This window comes from Oncorhynchus nerka, linkage group LG28, assembly GCF_034236695.1.
Source record: "Oncorhynchus nerka isolate Pitt River linkage group LG28, Oner_Uvic_2.0, whole genome shotgun sequence".
NCBI lineage: Eukaryota > Metazoa > Chordata > Actinopteri > Salmoniformes > Salmonidae > Oncorhynchus > Oncorhynchus nerka.
The window spans coordinates 70,008,911-70,035,818 of NC_088423.1; the positions used below are offsets into that span (position 1 = coordinate 70,008,911).

General features: G+C 43.0%; 1 protein-coding gene across 1 annotated transcript in view; it reads left to right on the forward strand.

Moving 5' to 3' along the window:
- LOC115113619 (CUGBP Elav-like family member 3-B) overlaps nucleotides 1-22,809 on the forward strand; it is a 239,356-nt gene extending 216,547 nt beyond the window's left edge. The window contains exons 11-13 of the mRNA XM_065013070.1: nucleotides 70-213; nucleotides 6,442-6,591; nucleotides 16,953-22,809. Of these exons, the coding sequence (XP_064869142.1) occupies nucleotides 70-213; nucleotides 6,442-6,569 (272 nt within the window). The 3' untranslated portion in view covers nucleotides 6,570-6,591; nucleotides 16,953-22,809. The remainder of the gene's footprint in view (nucleotides 1-69; nucleotides 214-6,441; nucleotides 6,592-16,952) is intronic.
- The last annotated feature ends 4,099 nt before the right edge of the window (nucleotides 22,810-26,908 follow it).

Genomic DNA, 26,908 nt, shown 5'->3' on the forward strand with positions numbered 1-26,908 from the left:
GCTCTGCCTGTCCTCTCCTTCTATTTCCCCATGTAACCTCTATAGTTTGTTGTTGTTATTTCCCACCAGGGCCGGAAGGCTGCAACCTGTTTATTTACCATCTGCCCCAGGAGTTTGGAGACGCAGAATTAATGCAAATGTTCCTGCCTTTCGGCAACGTCATCTCCGCCAAAGTCTTCGTGGACCGGGCGACCAATCAAAGCAAGTGTTTTGGTGAGTCAGTGAGTCAAATCTGTCATCTCTGCTGAGAGAAAAAAAAAAATCGGATGAGAAGTCGACTGTGATGTTCGGCAATCTTCTCATGTCCCACTTTGGATTCTGCATTGAGTTGTGTTTTTCTTTATTCCCTGTGTCTATCCTAATCAAGTTGCAATTAACATTTTAAAAGTGGCGTTACATGCGAGTGAGCAGGGAGGAGAAGAGAGGGGGATGCATGCTTCGCTCCTTAAGTTCAACTCAGCAGCAAATGCTTATGAGATCCTGGGAGCGAGGGAGAGGGGGATGGAGTGGAGGAGGGGCGATATGTTTCTAACTACCCCCAGCTTAAGCCCACAGCTCCCCAAGTTCAAGTACATGCCTATTACCATGTAGCTAGACATGCAGTATAGGGGAATATAGTCCTTCTGGCTATTAGCGTTTCACCTTCAACAAACATACTATAAAACTATGGTTCCCCAGCTTCCATACATAGCCCCTAGAGACCCAGCCTCCAAGCCTCCTTTCCAACACCTTCCTCCCACACAGCCTGTAGGGATGAGACTGGGTGGTGGTGGAGGATGTGCAGGTGGACTGTGTGATCTTCAGGAGATAATAATAGACCTGTTAGAGCCCTAGACAGCAGCACCCACGAGATGAGGAGCTGGACTGCAGAAACGGACCACTGGCCTCCTATATGGGTTGTCTAGGATGAGAATAGCATGTCTATCATTACTCTATGAGGAAGGACAAAGAGGCTGTGACCTCACACATCTCACCATTATTTTCCCATGCAGCTATTAATTAAGATCTTGGCTGAAAAACAATCATTTAACCTCTCATTTTTTCTCCTTCCTTTTTATAGTCTGAGCCCCGGGGCTCTTGTGAGAGACATTAACAAATTAGACAGAAGATGCTATGCATTATGTGAACTAAATCATTACTCTCCTGCAGCAACAGGGGAAGCAATTTGATCCCTCTTCAGTTCAAAATGGGAGATTGAATTCTTCCTATGCACATTAGATGCAACACACACATACACACAATACATGTACACACACATATACACGCATAATACGTGTGGGTGTGTATATGAGTGTGTGCGCACACGCCTTATAATTCTCAGTGATTGACAATAGGCAATGTGCCAATGTCATCATTATGGAATCCAAGGTAGTCATTGACTTACTGAGATGAGGCAAAGTCACAGTTTTAAAAAGTACATTGGCAAAGTGAAAAAGAATGTTTCAACCTTCCAAAACCATTATTACTGTTTCCATGGCAATTGAGGATACCTTGACATCCACTCTAGCAATTGTTAGTTGTTGGTGTTAATTATCAGCTTCAGAATATCAGATGTGCTGCTGAAGAAGGTGGTGGATCCGTCACTGAACTCGGTAGGATGTTGAGTTTCTGGCTGTTTCAAGGTCTTAGTCTGGGGTCTGTTGGGATTCACTCTTATTTTAATCCTCCATGTTTGTTACTCAATATTGACATTTAAGGATGATCAAAGCTCACCTCTCTAAGTGGAAGCAAAATGTGACTTTAAAAGGTCCTCTGAAAACACTGCGTACACACTCGCTTACTAACACCTACCATAGAAATAGATGATCCTCTGTTTTTAGAACAGCAAGCAGCACTCTATTGTTGTGGTTGGCTTAAAGCGGGAGCAGTCTCCTTCACAACGTCCGTCAGCATCTAGCTGTGCAGATCCCTACAGCTTCGACACTAAGTCACCGCACCAGGAGTCATGCAGAGCTGTGGAATGGTGAGGCTGTGGCCTTTGTCAGTACTCCACTCTCACCTGCAAATCAAAACCTTGTCCGTAATACCCGACAATGATTTTACAGAGGAGTGAACATCGTTTTCTCAACTGAAGAGCTGCGAGGGAACCATGAAAGGATGATTCATATATGATAGTATTCAATCTCCTCTCACAAAGGCTGTTTAGGGTGTTTTACATTGTGCTGTGCACTGAATGTGTCCCATTCAAGTGCTGCTTGTCCTTCTGAAGCGTACAGTGCTGTATAAAACATCCTAATAAACCTGGCAGCTGACTGATTTACATGGTGTAAAGGGGGCCAGGATTTAATAACGCTTATAGTCTGCTCTTTTCTTTGTCCTCTCTTTCTTCACCCTCTTCTTCTTCCCCTTTTCCCCCTCCCTGACAATCACCTTTTGGGGTTGGGATGTAAATGCAAGGTTGAGATTGATGAGAGCGGGATGTGAGGGGGATCGCTGCTGTCTGACAGGCCCTTCCCTGCTCAGTTTGTTTAAAGGGTTTGTAAAAGCAGGAGCCTTATCTCTCCCCACCTGACAAAAGCCTGCCCTCTCCCCCCAAATTAAATTGGACCCATAGCGACGTGATCAAATCAACTGGCAAGCGGAAAAATCCGTCCGTCAATCACGGAGGTGTCTGATAAGAGCAGGCAGGAGTCCCAGTGTGGAAAGCTCCGGGCTCATTCCGCCCCAACACCCAGGTGATAACTCAGAGCACATGCAGGGCAGGGGAGAGGAGAGGCTGGCACCTCTATTCACAGGCAGAGGAGAGGAGAGGAGAGGAGAGGAGAGGAGAGGAGAGGAGAGGAGAGGAGAGGAGAGGAGAGGAGAGGAGAGGAGAGGAGAGGAGAGGAGAGGAGAGGAGAGGAGAGGAGAGGAGAGGCAGACACCTCTACTCACAGGCAGGGAAGTGGACAGGAGAGGCAGGCACCTCTACTCACTGGCAGGGGAGAGGAGAGGCAGGCACCTCTACTCACAGACAGGGGAGAGACACCTCTACTCACAGGCAGGGGAGAGACACCTCTACTCACAGGCAGGGGGAGGAGGAGAGGAGGAGAGGAGAGGAGAGGAGAGGAGAGGAGAGGAGAGGAGAGGAGAGGAGAGGGAGAGGAGAGGAGAGGAGAGGAGAGGAGGAGGAGAGGAGAGGAGAGGAGAGGAGAGGAGAGGAGAGGAGAGGAGGCTGACACCTCTACTCACAGGCAGGGGAGAGGAGAGGAGAGGCAGGCACCTCTACTCATAGGCAGAGGAGAGGAGAGGAGAGGAGGAGGGAGAGGAGAGGAGAGGAGAGGAGGAGAGAAGAGGAGAGAGAGAGGAGCGGAGAGGAGAGGAGAGGAGAGGAGAGGGGGGAGAGGAGAGGAGAGGAGAGGAGAGGAGAGACTAACGCCTCTACTCACAGGCAGGGGAGAGGAGAGGCAGGCACCTCTACTCACAGACAGTGGAGAGACTCCTCTACTTACGGCCCCCTCCACCTTCCCACACCTACACCCAGCACGCTCCGCTCCAAGCCTGGCAACATGCTCCAACCCTGCTCTTCTTACTTTACACACACACACACACACACACACACATACACTTTCACCTTGCATTTACATTTACAAATGACTTAAATGTAAATGTAAATGTAAATGCTTTGCTCAGAGACATATAGATAGATGTAGGATCTTCATTTTAGCCAGTTTGCTACAGCAGGAAAATAATCCTGCAGGAAATGTGAATTATTATGTGGATTACAATTAATGAACATTTTTGTAGGGGTTGATATATTTTTCGTAAGGGAATATAATTTCTGAAATTTCAATGTGGAAACTTCAGAAGCCTTTTTAATTAAACCTTAAATACAATTACAAGTTTTAAAATTCCTGCTTCGCACGCTCATACACACAGATATTCTCTGTCAGTTTCTCAAACACGCATGCACAGAAAACAAAATCTCACTCAGTGTGTGACAGTCCTTTTTAAAATCTCATCTTGCTTCTCCTTTGTTCAAATTACACCCTCTGACTTCTAACACTTTTCAATTAGAAGCTTTTTGAAATCTATGTCATGAACCATTTTGTTATTTCGTGTAATCATCTTTTTATTTCAGAGAATTTCAATTTACCTCCTGAGCAGAGAAAATTAAAGCACATTGTTGTTGCATTGTGGAAAGCTAAAAAGGAGGTCTCTCTCTTTCCTCCTCTTTTCATTCTCTCTTTCTCTGCCTCTCCCCATCTCTCCTTCACTCTGTCTCTCTCTCTTTCCTCCTCTTTTCATTCTCTCTTTCTCTGCCTCTCCCCATCTCTCCTTCACTCTCTCTCTCTCTCTCTTTCCTCCTCTTTTCATTCTCTCTTTCTCTGCCTCTCCCCATCTCTCCTTCACTCTGTCTCTCTCTCTCTTTCCTCCTCTTTTCATTCTCTCTTTCTCTGCCTCTCCCCATCTCTCCTTCACTCTCTCTCTCTCTCTCTCTCTCTCTCCTCCTCTTTTCATTCTCTCTTTCTTTGCCTCTCCCCATCTCTCCTTCACTCTGTCTCTCTCTCTTTCCTCCTCTTTTCATTCTGTCTTTCTCTGCCTCTCCCCATCTCTCCTTCACTCTGTCTCTCTCTCTCCTCCTCTTTTCATTCTCTTTCTCTGCCTCTCCCCATCTCTCCTTCACTCTGTCTCTCTCTCTCTCTCTTTCCTCCTCTTTTCATTCTCTCTTTCTCTGCCTCTCCCCATCTCTCCTTCACTCTGTCTCTCTCTCTCTTTCCTCCTCTTTTCATTCCCTCTTTCTCTGCCTCTCCCCATCTCTCCTTCACTCTGTCTCTCTCTCTCTCTCTTTCCTCCTCTTTTCATTCTCTCTTTCTCTGTCTCTCCCCATCTCTCCTTCACTCTCTCTCTCTCTCTCTCTCTCTTTCCTCCTCTTTTCATTCTCTCTTTCTCTGCCTCTCCCCATCTCCCCTTCACTCTGTCTCTCTCTCTCTCTCTCTCTCTCTCTCTCTCTCTTTCCTCCTCTTTTCATTCTCTCTTTCTCTGCCTCTCCCCATCTCTCCTTCTCTCTCTCTCTCTCTCTCTCTCTCTCTCTTTCCTCCTCTTTTCATTCTCTCTTTCTCTGCCTCTCCCCATCTCTCCTTCACTCTGTCTCTCTCTTTCCTCCTCTTTTCATTCTCTCTTTCTCTGCCTCTCCCCATCTCTCCTTCACTCTGTCTCTCTCTCTCCTCCTCTTTTCATTCTCTCTTTCTCTGCCTCTCCCCATCTCTCCTTCACTCTCTCTCTCTCTCTCTTTCCTCCTCTTTTCATTCTCTCTTTCTCTGCCTCTCCCCATCTCTCCTTCACTCTCTCTCTCTCTCTCTCTCTCTCTTTCCTCCTCTTTTCATTGTCTCTTTCTCTGCCTCTCCCCATCTCTCCTTCACTCTCTCTCTCTCTCTCTCTCTCTCTCTCTCTCTCCTCTTTTCATTCTCTCTTTTTCTGCCTCTCCCCATCTCTCCTTCACTCTGTCTCTCTCTCTCTCTCTTTCCTCCTCTTTTCATTCTCTCTTTCTCTGCCTCTCCCCATCTCTCCTTCCTCTCACTCTCTCTCTCTCTCTCTCTCTCTCTCTCTCTCTCTCTCTCTCTCTCTCTCTCTTTCCTCCTCTTTTCATTCTCTCTTTCTCTGCCTCTCCCCATCTCTCCTTCACTCTGTCTCTCTCTCTCTCTTTTTCCTCCTCTTTTCATTCTCTCTTTCTCTGCCTCTCCCCATCTCTCCTTCACTCTGTCTCTCTCTCTCTCTCTTTCCTCCTCTTTTCATTCTCTCTTTCTCTGCCTCTCCCATCTCTCCTTCACTCTGTCTCTCTCTCTCTCTCTTTCCTCCTCTTTTCATTCTCTCTTTCTCTGCCTCTCCCCATCTCTCCTTCACTCTGTCTCTCTCTCTCTCTCCTCCTCTTTTCATTCTCTCTTTTTCTGCCTCTCCCCATCTCTCCTTCACTCTGTCTCTCTCTCTTTCCTCCTCTTTTCATTCTCTCTTTCTCTGCCTCTCCCATCTCTCCTTCACTCTGTCTCTCTCTCTCTCTCTTTCCTCCTCTTTTCATTCTCTCTTTCTCTGCCTCTCCCCATCTCTCCTTCACTCTGTCTCTCTCTCTCTCTCCTCCTCTTTTCATTCTCTCTTTTTCTGCCTCTCCCCATCTCTCCTTCACTCTGTCTCTCTCTCTTTCCTCCTCTTTTCATTCTCTCTTTCTCTGCCTCTCCCCATCTCTCCTTCACTCTGTCTCTCTCTCTCTCTTTTTCCTCCTCTTTTCATTCTCTCTTTCTCTGCCTCTCCCCATCTCTCCTTCACTCTGTCTCTCTCTCTCTTTCCTCCTCTTTTCATTCTCTCTTTCTCTGCCTCTCCCATCTCTCCTTCACTCTGTCTCTCTCTCTCTCTCTTTCCTCCTCTTTTCATTCTCTCTTTCTCTGCCTCTCCCCATCTCTCCGTCACTCTGTGTCTCTCTCTGTCTCCCTCTCTCTCTTTCACTCTCCCTCCTACTTTGTGTCCCAGGCTTTGTGAGCTTCGATAACCCATCCAGTGCCCAGGCGGCTATCCAGGCCATGAATGGTTTTCAGATAGGCATGAAGCGGCTGAAGGTGCAGCTGAAGCGGCCAAAGGATGCCAACCGACCTTACTGACCCCTTTGCCGTCCACATCCAGGTAAGAGCAGACGCCATGCCATGCTCACATTCATGCCCAGAGCCAGGGTTAAATGGCAGACAGCCCCTCAGGGTGCTGGCCAATGAGGAGGGAGTAGGACGGGCAGTGGGCTGACATGACTGACTCCCCCCAGCTAAACTCCACTGGCTACTGCATACCTGAAACATGTTATTTTGGTTGTATACGTGAGACTACACATAATTGCAGCATAAGACCAGTACATGTGCTTCCATTGTATATTTCTATGAACAATTTGCTTGTAAATAATATGTGGACGTTTTACAATGGCCTCATCAAAGTGAAGGGATTGTAATAATGACATATACAGTATAATGTGTAATGGAAATGATAAATGCTACCTTCATTTCTTGTCAGATAGCATTTGAATAAAGGCATGTAGCACTAATTGAATGTCTGAGCAGACTGCCTGAGGAGAGGAGAGGAGCGGAGGAATGACTTTGATGTAACACATGGATGAGGGACAAGTGGAGGATGTCCTGGACAATGATGAGGACAGGCTCGTCATTATGACATCCTCAGTGTGTCTCTAACAACAGCCGTGTGTGTGTGTGTGTGTGTGTGTGTGTGTGTGTGTGTGTGTGTGTGTGTGTGTGTGTGTGTGTGTGTGTGTGTGTGTGTGTGTGTGTGTGTGTGTGTGTGTGCGTGTGATGGTGGGGGGTAAGTCTGTCTGGGTTTGGTCTCCTGCCGTTCTGACTTAAAGCATTTGAAAATGGCTACGGTACTCAATGTACATACCAACATCATTGCATACAATGCAAGGACAAAATCCAATTATTTAGAGTGTGACTGTGTTAGTTTGAGATGTATAACATGCCATTTGGCCTGGTCTTATCTTTGTGAGTACAGTGCAGCACTCTAGTCTTTTACCCTATAAACGTTCTCTCAGAACTGCTTCAAAAAGAAAAAATAAAGGCCATTATTTTAGTTATTTTTGAAGGTTCCATTTTTATCACCATATTTCCAATTGTATTTGTTGATTTGTTGACTTTTTCGTTTTGACAGTAATAACCTCCCTTCATTTGGTTTGTCAGCCAGAGACGTTGAGAGAGAGAGAGAGAGAGAGAGAGAGAGAGAGAGAGAGAGAGAGGCTGGAATAAATGGGAAAGTAAAGTCTACATCATATTTACCACTTGAGAAAAAAATTGGAACTCCACCACTTCTCTTCTTCTTTTGTTTTGCACCCAACCCAACCTGCCAACCGGCCAATCATAACATGAGATGGCCTCTCCATGGTCGTTGTGTAGCCAACCAGTAGCCACCAGTCACGGGGACACATTCCCAGTTCCCACACCTGTAAGTTGAACCCATGGTGTCATTTGATTTCTGATGACGTCATGTTGCAGGACTGTGACTGCGTGAGTTGCATGACGTGGCGTCGAGTCCTTTCTATATCTCTATCTCTATTTTGTATATTTTTGGCAGCTTGTGAAGTGCAGTAAATGGATTAATTTTGATTGCTGCTAGCTGTTAGGTAAATCTGATGTGCTGATTGACTGGTTTGATCATGATCGATAATGACTTGACTTTTGACCCTTTTTGCTGTTCTGACGTGACCTTTTAGTGTTTCCTTTTTTTCTTGTGAACTTCAATGTGTATGGATATTCTGTACCTTTCTCTCTCTCTCTCTCTCTCTCTCTCTCTCTCTCTCTCTCTCTCTCTCTCTCTCAATTCAATTCAATTCAAGGGGCTTTATTTGCATGTGAAACATATGTTAACATTGCCAAAGCAAGTGAAGTAGATAATAAATAAAAGTGAAATAAACAATAAAAATGACCAGTAAACATTACACTCACAGAAGATCCAAAAGAATAAAGACATTTCAAATGTCATATTATGTATATACAGCGGGGAGAATAAGTATCTGATACACTGCCAATTTTGCAGGTTTTCCTACTTACAAAGCATGTAGAGGTCTGTAATTTTTTATCATAGGTACACTTCAACTGTGAGAGACGGAATCTAAAATAAAATCCAGAAAATCAGATTGTATGATTTTTAAGTAATTAATTGGCATTTTATTGCATGACATAAGTATTTGATCACCTACCAACCAGTAAGAATTCCGTCTCTCACAGACCTGTTAGTTTTTCTTTAAGAAGCCCTCCTGTTCTCCACTCATTACCTGTATTAACTGCACCTGTTTGAACTCGTTACCTGTATAAAAGACACCTGTCTACACACTCAATCAAACAGACTCCAACCTCTCCACAATGGCCAAGACCAGAGAGCTGTTTAAGGACATCAGGGATACAATTATAGACCTGCACAAGGCTGGGATGGGCTACAGGACAATAGGCAAGCAGCTTGGTGAGAAGGCAACAACTGTTGGCGCAATTATTAGAAAATGGAAGAAGTTCAAGATGACGGTCAATCACCATTGGTCTGGGGCTCCATGCAAGATATCACCTCGTGGGTCATCAATGATCACGAGGAAGGTGAGGGATCAGCCCAGAAATACACGGCAGGACCTGGTCAATGACCTGAAGAGAGCTGGGACCACAGTCTCAAAGAAAACCATTAGTAACACACTACGCCGTCATGGATTAAAATCCTGCAGCGCACGCAAGGTCCCCCTGCTCAAGCCAGCGCATGTCCAGGCCCGTCTGAAGTTTGTCAATGACCATCTGGATGATCCAGAGGAGGAATGGGAGAAGGTCATGTGGTCTGATGAGACAAAAATAGAGCTTTTTGGTCTAAACTCCACTTGTCGTGTTTGGAGGAAGAATAAGGATGAGTACAACCCAAAGAACACCATCCCAATCGTGAAGCATGGAGGTGGAAACATCATTCTTTGGGGATGTTTTTCTGCAAAGGGGACAGGACGACTGCACCGTATTGAGGGGAGGATGGATGGGGCCATGTATCGCGAGATCTTGGCCAACAACCTCCTTCCCTCAGTAAGAGCATTGAAGATGGGTCGTGGCTGGGTCTTCCAGCATGACAATGACCCGAAACACACAGCCAGGGCAACTAAGGAGTGGCTCCGTAAGAATCATCTCAAGGTCCTGGAGTGGCCTAGCCAGTCTCCAGACCTGAACCCAATAGAAAATCTTTGGAGGGAGCTGTATTGCCCAGCGACAGCCCCGAAACCTGAAGGATCTGGAGAAGGTCTGTATGGAGGAGTGGGCCAAAATCCCTGCTGCAGTGTGTGCAAACCTGGTCAAGAACTACAAGAAACGTATGATCTCTGTAATTGCAAACAAAGTTTCTGTACCAAATATTAAGTTCTGCTTTTCTGATGTATCAAACACTTATGTCATGCAATAAAATGCATATTAATTACTTAAAAATCATACAATGTGATTTTCTGAATTTTTGTTTTACCTTTGTTTGACCTTTTGTGTACCTATGATAAAAATGACAGACCTCTACATGCTTTGTAAGTAGGAAAACCTGCAAAATCGGCAGTGTATCAAATACTTGTTCTCCCCACTGTATACAGTGTTGTAACGATGTGCAAATGATTAAAGTACAAAAGGGAAAATAAATAAACATAAATATGGGTTGTATTTACAATGGTGTGTGTTCTTCACTGGTTGCCCTTTTCTCGTGGCAACAGGTCACAAATATTGCTGTTGTGATGGCACACTGTGGAATTTCATCCAGTAGATATGGGAGTTTATCAAAATTGGATTTGTTTTTTGAATTCTTTGTGGATCTGTGTATTCTGAGGGAAGTGTGTCTCTTTAATATGGTCATACATTTGGCAGGAGGTTAGGAAGTGCAGCTCAGTTTTCACCTCATTTTGTGGGCAGTGTGCACATAGCCTGTCTTCTTTCAAAAGCCAGGTCTGCCTAAAGTGGCCTTTCTCAATAGCAAGGCTGTGCTCACTGAGTCTGTAAATAGTCAAAGCTTTCCTTAAGTTTGGGTCATTCACAGTGGTCTGTTTAGGGCCAAATAGAATAATAGTTTACTCAGTTTTTTTGTGAACAGAGCCCCAGGACCAGCTTGCTTAGGGGCTCTTCTCCAGGTTCATCTCTCTGTAGGTGATGGCTTTGTTATGGAAAGTTTGGGAATCGCTTCCTTTTAGGTGGTTGTTGAATTTAACGTAACTTTTCTGGATTTGGATCATTTTCAGGTATCTGCCTAATTCTGCTCTGCATGCATTATTTGGTGTTTTACATTGTACAGGGGGGATATTTTTGCAGAATTCTACATGCAGAGTCTCAATTTGGTGTTTGATAAATTATGTGAATTCTTGGTTGGTGAGCGGACCCCAGACCTCACAACCATAAAGGGCAATGGGTTCTATAACTGAATCAAGTATTTTTAGCCAAATCCTAATTGGTATGTTGAATTTTATGTTCCTTTTGATGGCATAGAAGACCCTTCTTGCCTTGTCTCTCAGATCGTTCACAGCTTTGTGGAAGTTACCTGTGGCGCTGATGTTTAGGCCAAGGTATGTATCCTTTTTTGTGTGCTCTAGGGCAACAGTGTCTAGATGACATTTGTATTTGTGGTCCTGGCGACTGGAACTTATTTGGAACAATATTATTTTGGTCTTACTGAGATTTACTGTCAGGACCCAGGTCTGACAGAATATGTGCAGAATATCTCCTTGGTTTGTGACAGAAGCACCAGATCATCAGCAAACAGTAGACATTTGACTTCAGATTCTGGTAGGGTCAGGCCGGATGCTGGTATACATGTTGAAGAGGGTGGGGCTTAAGCTGCATCCCTGTCTCACCCGACGGCCCTGTGGAAAGAAATGTGTGTGTTTTTTGCCAATTTTAACCGCGGACTTGTTGTTTGTGTACATGGATTTTATAATGTTGTACGTTTTTCCCCCAACACCACTTTCCATCAATTTGTATAGTAGAACCTCATGCCAAATTGAGTCAAAGGGTTTTTCGAAATCAAAAAAGCACGAAAAGACTTTGCCTTCGTTTTGGATCATTTGTTTTGGTTTGTTTATTTGTCAATTAAGGTGTGCAGGGTGTATATGTGGTCTGTGATATGATAATTTGGTAAAAAGCCAATTTGACATTTGCTCAGTACATTGTTTTCACTGAGGAAATGTACGAGTCTGCTGTTAATGATAATGCAGAGGATTTTCCCAAGGTTGCTGTTGATGCATATCCCACAGTAGTTATTAGGGTCAAATGTGTCTCCACTTTTGTGGATTAGACCAATTCCAAATATTGGGGAAGATGCCAGAGCTAAGGACGATGTTAAAGAGTTTAAGTATAGCCAATTGGAATTTGTTGTCTTGTGTATTTTATAATTTCATTGAGGATACCATCTCTCTCTCTATCTATCTTTCTTTCTTTATTTCTTTATCTCTCTTTCTCTCTCTCTCTCTCTCTCTCTCTAAAACTAAAATGTCTTGAGTCAATAAGTATTCAACCCCTTTGTTATGGCCTAAATATGTTCAGGAGTAAAAAAAAAGTGCTTACAAGTAAAACAAAGTGCTTACAAGTCACATAATACTATGCATGGACTAACTCTGTGTGCAATAATAGTGTTTAACATGAGTTTTGAATGACTACCTTATCTCTGTACCTCACACGTACAATTATCTATGTAAGGTCCCTCAGTCGAGCAGTGAATTTCAAACACAGATTCAACCACAAACACCAGAGAGGTTTTCCAATGTCTCGCAAAGAAGATCTATTGGTAGATGGGTCAAAATTTAAAAAAGCAGAGATTGAATATCTTGTTCAGCATGGTGAAGTTATTAATTACACTTTGACCCAGTCACTACAAAGATACAGGCTTCCTTCCTAGGTCAGTTTCCAGAAAGGAAGGAAACTGCTAAGGGATTTCACCATGAGGCCAATGGTGACTTTAAAACAGTTACGGAGTTTCATGTGATAGGAGAAAACTGAGGACGGATCATTGTTGTTACTCCACAATACTAACATACAGTGCATTCGGAAAGTATTCAGACCCCTTGACTTGTTCCACATGCTGTTACATTACAACCTTTATTCTAAAATGGATTAAATATATTTTCCCTCATCAATCTACACACAATGCCCCATAATGACAAAGCCAAAACATGTTGTTTTGCAAATTTAGTGGAAATAAAAAACAGCAGTACCTTATTTACATAAGTATTCAGACTCTTTGCTATGATATTCTAAATTGAGCTCAGGTACATCCTGTTTCCATTGATCATCCTTGAGATGTTTCTACAATTGATTGAAGTCCACCTGTGGTAAATTCAATTGATTGGACATGATTTGGAAAGGGACACACCTGTCTATATAAGGTCCCACTGTTGACTGTGCATGTCAGAGCAAAAACCAAACAAACAAGTTTCTCTGGTCTGATGAAACCAAGATTGAACTCTTTGGCCTGAATGCCAAGCATCACGTCTGGAGGAAACCAGGCACCATCCCTACAGTGTAGAATGGTGGTGGCAGCATCATGCTGTGGGGATATTTTTCAGTGGCAGGGACTGGGAGAGTAGTCAGGATCGAGGGAAAGATGAATGGAGCAAAGTACAGAGACATCCTTGATGAAAACCTGCTCCAGAGAGCTCAGGACCTCAGACTGGGGCAAAGGTTCACCTTCCAACAGGACAACGACCCTAAGCACACAACCACGACAATGCAGGTGGCCCAGCCAGAGCCCGGACTTGAACCCAATCGAACATCTCTGGAGAGACCTGAAAATGGAGAGACCTGAAAATAGCTGTGCAGCAATGCTCCCCATCCAACCTGACAGAGCTTGAGAGGACCTGCAGAGAAGAATGGCAGAAACTCTCCAAATACAGGTGTGCCAAGCTTGTAGCGTCATAACCAAGAAGACTCGAGGCTGTAGTCGTTACCAAAGGTGCTTCAACAAAGTACTGAGTAAAGGGTCTGAATAGGGTTTGGCAGGTAGGGATGTCCTTGTCTCATCGCGCACCAGCGACTCCTCCAGACGTGATGCTTTTGCCTGTATTTAGCTCTATTCCGCGGGCCGGGCGCAGTGCGTGCTAACCAAGGTTGCCAGGTGCACGGTGTTTCCTCCGACACATTGGTGCGGCTGGCTTCCGGGTTGGATGCGCGCTGTGTTAAGAAGCAGTGTGGCTTGGTTGGGTTGTGTATCGGAGGACGCATGACTTTCAACCTTTGTCTCTCCCGAGCCCGTACGGGAGTTGTAGCGATGAGACAAGATAGTAGCTACTAAAAAACAATTGGATACCACGAAATTGGGGAGAAAAAGGGGTCAAATTCACACAAAAAAATGAAAAAATAAAAATACATGCAAAATCCTAGAGGAAACCCTGGTTCACCTTTCAGCAGGTCAATAACCTAAAACACAAGGCCAAATATACACTGGAGTTGCTTACCAAGATGACATTGAATGTTCCTGAGTGGACTAGTTACAGTTTTGATTTAAATCGTCTTTAAAATCTATTGAATAACTTGAAAATGTCTGTCTAGCAATGATCAACAACCAACTTGACAGAGCTTGAAGAATAAAATTAAAATAAAATAAAAAAAAGTGCAAATATTGTACAATCCAGGTGTGCAAAGTTCTTAGAGACTTACCCAGAAAGACTCACAGCTGTAATCACTACCAACGGTGATTCTAACATATATTGATTCAGGGTTGTGAATACCTACTGTATGCAAATGAGATATTTCTGTATTTCATCTTCAATAAATTTACTAACATGTCTAAAAACATGTTTTCACTTTGTCATTCTGGGTTATTGTGTGAGAGAAAAAAATATTTTCAATCAATTTTGAATTCAGACTAACACGAGAAAATATGGAATAAGTCAAGGGGTATGAATACTTTCTGAAGGCACTGTGTATGCCAACAGTGTTTTTGTAATTATTTATCATTTGTACAAACATTTCTTCACACTGATGCCCACTTTCGTTGTCATAAGACAGATTCTTTGCTTAAATAACCTTTTTTTAAGTCAATCCCCAGCTCTTTAGTTGAGTGATAGACAAGATGACCCTGTGTTTGTGCAGCCAATTAAATCTCCTCCATCCATCTATTCATCCACAAACTGTAAAGAAGCGCAGGAAAATGTTGACTCTCCTCCACTCCTCCCTGCATTTCATCTGCACTTGGAGTACTTGGTGTGATTGTTTTGTTTGCCTAACATGAAGATAACTTCCCATATATTTATTTATGAGGGGGCTAACCAATTACGTTGTGACTGCAGAGCTGCAGGCAGTGGTGTAGCCCCACACACCCCAGCCAAACTCCACCCACATTCACACACAAACACCATAAAAAATAAATCAAAGAAACTAATACCATGAATGGTGCATCCTCTGCTTGTGTTGTTTTAGTCTGGTCTTTTCAGTATTATCATGCCCAACAATTAACTCAATGTGTTTGTAATTATTTTAGCACTGAATAGATTACTGGTGCATGCCATGTATGAGTTACTATTGTCTCATGATTAATCATCTACAAATATTTTTACTCTCTCCAAAATCTGCCAAAAATAAGCCCCATGCGTTTCTATGGGCTTATTTTGGTCCGAAGCTTGTCACCTGCCTTCCTGCCTTTGGGACAACAACTCCCATTGTTAGTGCAGAGACATGAACATCGTGTCATTATATACAGATCTCTGACTTAACTAAGTGCAGCCTGTCAGGACAACCAGCCAGCAGGGCACTGGGTCTCTCTGGGTTCGCCTGTCTCCCCTGTGGATCAGGTTTCTCTGGGTTCGCCTGTCTCCCCTGTGGATCAAGTTTCTCTGGGTTCGCCTGTCTCCCCTGTGGATCAGGTTTCTCTGGGTTCGTCTGTCTCCCCTGTGGATCAGGTTTCTCTGGGTTCGCCTGTCTCCCCTGTGGATCAGGTTTCTCTGGGTTCACCTGTCTCCCATGTGGATCAAGTTTCTCTGGGTTTGCCTGTCTCCCCTGTGGATCAGGTTTCTCTGGGTTCGCCTGTCTCCCCTGTGGATCAGGTTTCTCTGGGTTCGCATGTCTCCCCTGTGGATCAGGTTTCTCTGGGTTCGCCTGTCTCCTCTGTGGATCAGGTTTCTCTGGGTTCGCCTATCTCCCCTGTGGATCAAGTTTCTCTGGGTTCGCCTGTCTCCTCTGTAGATCAGGTCTCTCTGGGTTCGCCAATCTCTCCTGTAACTCAGGTCTCTCTGGGTTCGCCTGTCTCGCCTGTGGCTGTGTCTCTCTTGTGAATCTCTAATTGAGAGCCACTTTAGGGTGTGCGCATTTGTGTGAAAGTAGTAGTTATCCATGTAGATATAAAGATGTTTTTCCAGTAGTTTGGTCTTCATCAGTTGCTTCCACTTAAAACTCCCCTCTGGAAATACAAGCTGTTATGTTTTAAATAGAATGTTTTTTCTTCTTCTATACTGTAACTTCTATGGTAGATGCTTACTTTGAATTACTGGTGTTTTTGTATAAAAGCTGGAACATCTATAATCAGGTATCTTTGTGCAAAGCCTTACCTCTAATGGTCCTGCTTGCCTCCGCAGATATGAAATACGTTACCAGCATCTCATCTCCCACAGTTAAGTAGCTGATCTATTATAAAATGGTAACAAGCTCATTTCTCAGGAGAAAATAACAGAACAAAGACTTGCGCAGCATATGTTCGCTCCACAAAGTCAGGTATTTTTCATGTGGGCTCTGTGAGAGTGATTAGCTGTGATTTGGCTGTCTTTTTGTACCAGGATTCAGGGCCAGTACACATTAAGGATGATTGCATCCAACTGTAACTCCAGCTTATTCAACCATTGCCAAAAAGCACACAAATCCATAAAAAGTATTTATTTCATATCTACTGTTATGGCAATGAAAACATTACAGCTCTGGGTGTATTTTCCAATAGTTTTGAGTATTATTTTTTAATTTGTTCACTACACAAAAAAAGCATGAAAAGATGATCATAAACTTTTCCTCCCCCTGGAGTTTTGTAATAATAATTTTTAACATGATAATATTGTTATTAATGGGCTACTATTTGACTTTCAGTGCATCCCTTCGTCTTTAGCGTCCCCCTTCCCTCACTTGTCATTGGGATTTTTACAATTATTATCACAAATGATCAGCAAATACTATTAACAGAGGAATTAACAGAGATGACAGGCTAACGTTGAGGAAAATCATTTTTTCTGAGTCGAGAGTAAAGTTGTTTTAAATACCTACCGCCTTTGGATTAGAGCTGTCACATCATACATGACTGTTCCTTATGGTAAAACACAACCCCTCCACCTTCAGCCCACTTCTTTCTAGATCTGATTGACATCCTCCTTCTTTTCCTTTGTCTGTTTTCCATTCTGTTAGCTGTGCCTGTCAGTGTGCTAAACAAGGCAGGAGCCAGCACCCTGAACAAGACCCCTGTGCCCTCACCTCACTGAATCTGCTCTCTCTCTCTCTCTCACTCTCTCTCTCTCTCTCTCTCTCTCTCTCTTACAGGATGAAGGGCCACAACACCTTATTTCCACAAGTGCAGTATAAAGTACAAAGACTTCTTGCTCTGCTACATATCATGAAAGAAGGGTGGTCCCTTGATTCTGCTGGAAGAATAGCTGGAGAAGATTGGGTGACTGAGGAGGAGAAGGAACCCGGAGATTCTTTTTTTATTTTTTTTTAGCAAATGCCTCTTTTCCCTGTTTTGCTTTGGCGTCTGTGGAAGAGGATTTTTTGCAGAGACCAACTTTTTGCTGCTGTTTTTTAAACAAGATGGAAAACCTTTATAGACACATTATGCTCAAAGCATGCACACTGACACCGATATATATAGACATGAACACACTCTTACCAAACAAACGTGCATACATACAAGCCAACACACACACACACACACACACACACACACACACACACACACACACACACACACACACACACACACACACACACACATATACACACACATACACACACACACACACACACACACAAATATTCTCTCAGACATCCTACAGTGTACATACCTGTATGTGCATTTGCCAACTTAAACATACACGCGGACAGACAGACACACACATAAACACACACACACACACACACACACACACACACACACCAGCCTGCTGCCATTTTGGTTTTCGTGCCTACACAGGTGATGTGCTCTGTGACAGGGCGAGCTCTTAGAAAAGAAGAAGAGAAATGGAGAATCCAGGAGAATTTACATGCATCATTCCTTAGGAAATAGGGACCAAAGGACTTAACGCTTTTTAAAAGAATATAAATATATATACATATATATATATATATATATTTAAAAAACTCTTACCTTGTAGCTGCAAGTATTACAATTTAATAGTAGTCAAAATAAATCATTAAATCAATATCCAGTGGCCTAAGTAAGAATAAAAAGATAAAGGAAATAATGTATACATTGAAAAAAAGACAAGGAAACGTAGTAAAGGGGCTGATTATTATGTTCTGGTTGCTGTTTTGCCACCAGGTAGTAGATTAGAAAATGTAGAATACTAGAAAAGTAGATTTGCTCTTTTTTGCTGTTGTTTTTTTTAAAGAAAAAAATACTTGAACTTGTAAAGTAAGGGGGGAGGGATGAAAAAGAAAAAAATATTCATTTTGTCTGTCCCGTCCCAGTGGGCTTTTGGGGCATTGGGGTCTCTCTCTTGGATGTTACGGTCGGGCCGCTGGACCTCATCATGGTGTACAACCCACTCACAGCACTATCTGACAGCTATAAAGGAACTGTTTTTGAGAAGAGGGGGAAGAAGAAGAGAAAAGACAGATGAACCTTCCTAGTGTCTGTGCTGGACAGGGTGCAGATATGAGAGGCTTATTTCCCACAAGCCTTTGTGTTCAAGCGACAATCCACTGTAAAAAACCAAGCAAATCGGACATGGTGTGATCTTTTCTTTTGAGCTCTATTATTACGACAGGGAGTGTGCTATTATAAAAGTTATTAAAGAAATGCATAAAGAGAAGCTTCTGAAAATGAGATGGACTAATGGACAAAAATTAAGGCAAGCAGAGAAGAAAATGATTGAGTTGATAGCTACTGAAACTGCCAAAAGAGTGAACTCAACAGTATAACAATGAATTGGCTCTCGTGGCGTTTGAGTAAACGAAAAAAATAGACCCATTAAAAATAACCATGTTTTAGGTAAGAGGGAGAAAGAGAGAGAGGGATAGGGATATTTATGTCCGCTGAAGCCGCTCTAAAGCTCTGGTGAGATTGAGAAACATCGCCTCATCTCCCCGGCTGTAGAACAGACACAAGCAGAACTTGCTCTGAAAGACACACTAGATTTATCGATGGCAAAACAGTGGAAGCTTTTAGAGCTCATTTAACTTTGTCGTATATAATGTACATGTCACTGTTAACATGTCCCATCCCTGACCTGCTTTTTTCCCCAAATATTATATAATGAGACTGTGGAAAAACCTACCTATCCGACTCAACCTAACCTAACACAGTCTGAATTACAGCCATACCACAGCCATCATTCAGCTCCTCCCTGCCAATCCATGCCTAGCAGAACACAGCTCTGAACTCTTAACTTGTCAGGCTTTGACTTAGTGTCCACGAGACCCTTTATTTGGACTATTTTACAGTGGTGGATGCAGCTGGCCCCTCTATGAAAACCAGATCAATATGTTTGCTATGAGTCTCGAGGAAGGATAAGATGGCAAGTCATTCACTGTCCACACTTCCTCAAGTTCTCTCAGTAGAACACCAGCTCTCCCCCCTCCCTCACAACTCCCTGAGAGTTGACTGAAGGCATATGGAGGGGGAGGTAGAGCTGGACATGGAAGAGAAGGGGAGAGGAAAGGAAAGTGGGAGAAGTCAACAGCCAAACCCTGATCTCTGAGCTCTACTCCACGCCAACATGTCCAACCTCGTCTTACTTTATCCTTTAAAGTGATGCTTCTTGGAGTTTTCCCCCAGGGACCGAAGCCACAGCAAGCGCAGCCTCCATGTATCTGTGCTGGCTTGCTCTTGGGGAATGGGATTGAAGGGTTGATAAGGAATCACTTGGCATGTATTAGGTACCTGCTGCCTTCTGTCCAGCCTGTGTCTGTTTACCTCTGGGACTTGCTCTCCAAAGCAGAGCGGACGCATTCCAAGTCACTGACTGAAAGCCCTGCCTGCCTGCCTGCCTGCATCACACAAGAGACATCGAGACACATGACTTTCATTCTCTTTCTCCCGGCTGCTTAAATACAACACAATGCCAATCTTTTCTGTGAGCGAAAAGCTCTTGGATTTGTCTTGATTTGTATCCTTGTTTTTATCATACCACATTACTGTAATGAATGTTAGCTTCTGACTTTGTGTTTGTGTTCCTCTGCTATGAATAGACACTGTTCTGTTCCATCATGCCTTCCAGAACCCCAACCTAGCTGTTCATAGCTGTTCAGCTGTTCCCCTGGAACAATGTTTCAAACCAACCTGCAGTTCAGTGTTTGGCTTCAGTCGCCTTCGATTATCTCTTCCTCCGTATTAGACATGCTATTTCACCTTTCCCTCTAATCACGTTGTAATAGTGAGGCTCTATACATTAACACCAACCAAGTGAAAAGTCATCTGCATAATCACCTGGACCAAATTACAGTGGGGATGGTCCCTTGAATGCTCTGTGATGACAGAAGGTAGATTAGAGAGAATTATGTTTGTAGCGGCTCCCTGGCAAGGATGCCGACAGCTGACCTGGCACCGATATCACCGCAGCCGTATTTATGATGGAGATGAGATGCAGGAAGCATGATGAAACACTCCATGTCAAAGCTACTCTGGGTATTAATGTTGGATATTTGATTGGCGTGGGTATAGATTATGTTGAAGATAAGGCAAAAGAGACCCGGTTTGAAATATTGCTCCAGGCACAAAAGGTACTGAACAATAGCAGGTTGAAATGGTTAGCAGACAACCAACTCTTCCGTTTAAAAACCCTCAGTTCCTCTGTTGCAGCTGCCTGCCGGGTGGCATGTGCTATTGCACTTAATTGTGTCTCAACAATCGCCTCAGAGGCCGCTATTTTCCACAAAACAACCAGCTCTAAAAGTGTTGTCTTTTTCACGGCAGTATTGCAGTCGGGACACCTGCAAAGCACAGAATATTGTTCAGAACTGGAGGAGCACAGTAGTTATTTTGAATCAAAACGATGCCCGTTGAAAAAACTGTGCCAGCTTTGGTCATGGGTTGTCGCGACTTGCCTTCGAAAACAGTAAAAACACTCAACCTTTAGTTGTTATGAAGTCAGCCAAACATGTAGGAACTAGGAAGCCACATGAATTAATGTGAAGTAGGTCAATATGAATGCATGTTCTTCACAGCAGCCCTTTTGTGCTCATTATTTATGTAATGCTGAATTAATCAATAGGAAACCTAATGTTCCGTGAGCGATGAAATCTCCTATGCTTGTCTCTCTGCCGCTTCAAAAGCACCTCCTGCAAGACTAGTCCCATTAGCCTCACCATGAGCCCTCTGATGGCACCTACACCAGATAAATGCTGCATACCCCTACCTTCAACTTAGAGCAAGGTTAGGTTCAGCCTAGGTCCAATCCCCTGCCCAGTCTTATATTCCCTGCTTGGCTAACGTGCTACGCTTGTATAGCCTTTCTGTTGCACCAGGGAGCTGCAGAAACATGCTTGGGAAGGCTAGATTAGACAATGTTAAATCAGGGAGCTGTTTGAACGAGGGTACTCTTATTGCTCTTCTACACAGGGGAGCAAGGTTATTAGTGTGACATGCAGTGAAAACAGAAATAGCTGTAGTGAAGCCAGGCATCAGAAATGAGAAGTGGGTTTTATATCCTTCTTTTACTGACTGCAGAAGGCTGCCAGCTCAGCCCATCTCAGCTCAGATCTGGCCCTGTGACTCGCCTTACGCAGGACTGAAATCCACCCACTCATGTTCAGATGAGAATATTTAGATTGACATTATAGGTTATTGATGTTGTTCGTTCAACTCACTTTATGTCTGTTTGGAAACATAGTACCCGTCAAAAGTTTGGACACGCCTGCTCATTCAAGGGTTTTTCTTTATTTTTACTATATTCTACATTGTAGAATAATAGTGAAGGCATCAAAACTATAAAATAACACATATGGAATCATGTAGTGACCAAAAAAGTATTAAACAAATCAAAATATATTTTAGATTTTAGGTTCTTCAAAGTAGCCACCTATTGCCTTGATGACAGCTTTGCACACTCTTGGCATTCTCTCAACCAGCTTCACCTGGAATGCTTTTCCAACAGTCTTGGAGGAGTTCCCACATATTCTGAGCACTTGTGGGCTGCTTTTCCTTAACTCTGCGGTCCAACTCATCCCAAACCATCTTAATTGGGTTGAGGTTGGGTGATTGTGGAGGCCAGGTCATCTGATGCAGCACCATCACTCTCCTTCTTGGTCAAATAGCCCTTACACAGCCTGGAGGCGTGTTGGGTCATTGTCCTGTTGAAAAACAAATGATAGTCCCAATTAGTGCAAACAAGATGGGGATGGCGTATCGCTGTAGAATACTGTGATAGCCATGCTGGTTAAGTGTGCCTTGAATTCTAAATAAATCCCAGACAGTGTCACCAGTAAAGCACCCCCACACCATCCCACCTCCTCCTCCATGCTTCACGGTGGGAACTACACATGTGGAGATTATCCGTTCACCTACTCTGTGTCTCACAAAGACACGGCGGTTTGAACAAAATCTAAAATTTGGACTCATCAGACCAAACACAGATTTCCACCGGTCTAATGATGATTGCACGTGTTTCTTGGCCCAAGCAAGTCTCTTCTTCTTATTTATGTCCTTTAGTGGTTTCTTTGCAGCAAGGCCTGATTCACACAGTCTCCTCTGAACAGTTGATGTTGAGTTGTGTCTGTTACTTGAACTCTGTGAAGCATTTAATTGGGCTGCAATTTCTGATGCTGGAACTCTAATGAACTTATCCTCTGCAGCAGACGTAACTCTGGGTCTTCATTTTCCTGTGTCTGTCCTCATGAGAGCCAGTTTCATCATAGTGCTTGATGGTTTTTGTAACTGCACTTGAATAAACTTTCAACGCTCTTGAAATGTTCCATGATGACTGACCTTCATGTCTTAAAGTAATGATGGAATCATTTCTCTTTGCTTATTTGAGCTGTTCTTGCCATAAAATGGACTTGGTATTTTACCAAATAGGGCTATCTTCTGTTTACCACCCCTACCTTGTCACAACACAACTGATTGGTTCAAACGCATTAAGAAGGAAAGAAATTCCACAAATTAACTTTTAACAAGGCCCACCTGTTAATTGAAAGGCATTCCAGGTGACTACCTCATGAAGCTGGTTAAGAGAATGCCAAGCACGTGCAAAGCTGTCATCAAGGCAAAAGGTGGCTACTTTGAAGAATCTCAAATATAAATATATTTTGATTTGTTTATCACTTTTTTGGTTACTTAATGATTCCATATGTGTTATTTCATAGTTTTGATGTCTTCACTATTATTCTACATTTTAGATAAAAGTAAAACATAAAGAAAAACCCTTGAATGAGCAGGTGTGTCCAAACTTTTGACTGGTACTGTATGTAAAATATAATATAACAAAAACATATTTCTGGTCATGTCAACGGTCACTGTAATGTCTGACCTTCTCATGGAACATTAGCACCTGTGAGGCAGTTATTCACATTTCTTAACCTCTGGTTATTCTGCCTCCTCTACTGGCTCTAGTTATAATACCTTCCTAGTTTGCATTCCATAAAGTCTGTCCTCATGAGGAGTTAGAAACCTCAGAGCTCCGAGGCTGACAGAGGGGCAGGGTAACCAATCCTAAGAGCCGAATAGGTTGACTAAGAGGCTAGTTAACCAATCATCTGAGCTCTGAAGCTGGATGGGTTGAATAACCAATCCTAGTGAGCAAAGAGAGATCTGCCTAGCATGTCTAGCAGACCCCAGCCCCTGGGTGTAGAGAACACTCACCCTAAAATAGCAGTGATTGTCAAGGAAAGGAAGTGAAATGTAATTGACTGAAAGTGGAGAGATAATTAAAGGAACCTGTTGGACAGAAGGGAGAAATTAATGGCTCTCATTTAATAGCTGCTTTGGGAGAAGAGGAGAGCTTTTCCGTCATCTCGCTTAGGTAACGCAAAAAGGGGTTTTCGCCGTGGAAATGGGATTTTAGCTGAGAGGGGAAGTGAAGTGGGTTTGGAGGGGGGGGTGCGTGCTAAACTGAAACTCCACAAAGTCACTTCGATACTCAGGGCATCAGGCGCTATGATGTCATGATTAGTGGAAACTTTCAGAGCCTTGCCTTCCCCATGGGCCCTGCCTGCCTTGTCAGGCTGGGGAGGAATAAGAGCTGCGTATTTACCCAGAGGCGTAGAGAGTATGGTGGGAGCTGGGGGAGCATGTTGGACCTCTGCCAGGGCAGCTGGAGGAGCCAGAGACAGAATCACACTGTCAGTCAGTCAGGGGGAGTGTTGTCTGTCATTGAAACATTAATGCCTTGGATCCATCAGGTCATCGTGCAATTTTAAAAGACACTAAAAGGAAGACTTTATCATAAACAGCATAAAGAGCAGTCAATCACAGAAAAGTGTGGGATCATGTTTGACAACAAAGCTGGAGATTCGAATCAAAGTGATGGAGACAGAATTTTTTATTCCTTCATGTAAATAATTGAACACAAACAAATGAGTCAGGAAGTAAGAACTGTACAGTAGAGAGATCTGTCTATGGTAGTCACCTGGCTGTGTGGACATTGATGTCACTATAAAACGTATCCACAGCAGTGCAGGGAATCTTTGGAGAGGGTGGGATATTTTAACCTTTTGGCCTTTTGGTTACTGAGAAAATATGAATGAATGTGCACTATACACTCAGCTGAACACCACCCTACATAACAGGGAGAAGATAGTAGAGATCTGATTCTAGATGATTTAGTAGGGCTTCAATTCCAGCCTGGAGCAATCCATTAATTAGGTTTACACTGACACATCATGATATTTCTGACAGTTGAAAGATTGCCTGCGCACTAGCTAATTGGATTAGTCCAATCGGAGCTGATGAGACTGATATATGTGACCTCAAAGACGTGAAGAGTAGGCCCGCCCCTCAGTCTGCTCCGTGCCATGCAGAGGAGCAGGTGATAGTGACAGCAGCCGTTAGTTCGCTAGTTGCTAGCTAGCTAGCTTGCCACCTGGGGCTGGGCGGCGCCCGCCAGTCACCGCTATATTCCACAACTCCACGGGTATGGGCAGAAGGGGGTGAGGGGTTGCCAGATTGGAGCTGAAAACATATTTACACATTATCCAAACACAGAACACAGGTGTATGATGAGAAAAAGAGAGGGCCAGGTGAGCCGGATGCACTGCTACTAGAATGAATGACTACCCTGCAGATCTCCCTGTCTCTGTGGCCTGCCCCTGCCTCTGCTCTCCTTCGGCCCGAGTACACAGCTGCCTGCGGTACTCCTGTACATATTACATAGCTTATTTTTTAATTCTGTTAAGGCTTCTTTATAGACGACCGTACAATAAATCATGTTGAAAAAAAAGAAAGAAATAGTTAATATATTTCACTGACTACGAGAAGGAAACTATGAAATAATTTATCAAAAACAGTAGGGATTTTTTTTTTCTTGTATATTGAAGCGCTGATGTTAAAATGGATTTTATATTAATGTTGGTAAATGGTTCTTTTTTTCCATTCTCTTGTGTTTTCTGTTTTGTTATCTGCTGAAGCTGGGATGGACCCATTGTCTCAAGGTTTATTCTGAAATGCTTTGAAGATACATGTTTAAGGGACTTTTTGCTACACAATCCCGTATGGAATTACTTGTAAATGGGCAAGTTTAAAGACATGCTGTTGACAGAAAGCTCTTACATTCAGTACAAGACTTAGAAACTGGACTGTAAAGATTATAAAAGGTCATGGGGATTCATAAAGATGAATCCATTGCACAACACAATTTCGAGAGGACGCATCGGCTGTAAGTAACGTTCAAAAGGATTTCATTGTCGACCTTCTGTTCTTTTGGAAAACCTCAGAACATTTGTTGTCAGATTTGTTTTGAAAAATAAGCTGTCATTTACCGTGATCATTGTATTTTAGCCATACATTTCTCTTTTGTTTGATCATTTCTTTCATCATCTTGAATTCTTTTTTTTTCTAGAAAAAGAATCAGAGACATCTCTTTTATTGTCATCTTTTCTGTATGCGGGAAGTTTCTCTCAGACATCATTTCTTAAGAGCTATTTCAACATTACTGGACAAACTTGTATATAACAACTGTGGTTGACTCCAACACCACTGAAGAAAATGTGCCACTAACAGATTAAAAGTTCCACAACACTGTTTTGGTCTAGTCAGGTCAACCCGTGGCCTTGACACCAAACTGATCAAAAGAGGGAAGTCTGCCTTAAAACACATTCATTCTCTCTGGCAGTATTACCTTCAAAAACGTATCACATACATTGTATTCTGGGGATGCCAATGCTAGTTCTTTTCCATTGTTCGTAAATATGCTCTGGTTTTTCCTTGCTGAGATGATGAGTTTCTGTTTAATTGAAATGCAGCTGTCAGTTGTAAAGATTGCCTTGTGTCAGTTTTGCCTCAATCCCACTTCTGACACCAATAAGGACGGGGTCATACAGTACAGTTACATTTCCATCGGTTACATGGACCAAATTTTACCACATGAAACCAACAGAGCAGAGTTGCCCTAATCAAACATGAAATGAGAGCCTTTGTGCAACCATTAAGATATAAAGGAAAGCGAAAATCATCCACTGTACTTTGCTTCATGAGACATTACATTCCCAGCTTCTCTCTCGCATTTCATCCACTTGATTTGACTTCTGTCAGACATATAAAACATGTCATTTTATGTATTTTATCATCATTTATTTTAGGTACATATTAGCTGATTTATTTATATTTTAGATATAATTGTATATCTTTTTCATTTTTACTTGAACAAAGTTAGTTGATTATCCCTATTTTCTCAAAACAGAACTGTAATTTGACTTAGTGTTGGCACGGGTCTGTTTTCCCTAATTCGGGGTGGTTTCTCCCATAGTGCTCCTGAACTGTAGTTCTCTAGTTCATTATATTCTGCTTAGACTAAAATAAAGCACAGTCCTGTAGAAGATTGAGCCTGCGTTGTCCTCCTTTTATTGATTCAATCATTTACAGTCAACTAAAGTCTGCTGAACTTGGAAGAGCATGTCATGACATGGCCTTGGTTGGTATAGCTGTAAAACATCTTGTGGTGCCTGCCTTCTGTCATTTGATATATACACAGAATGCATTTAGAATGTGTCATTGTATTAATTGAGATAATAGTGCTAACCATATCTGAATAACAAATTAGATGAGAAGGTTAGTAGAAAATCGTTTAAAAAGGACGAATAATGCATAATAAATGGGACGGAGATTGGGAGTGGGAGGGGAATCATTT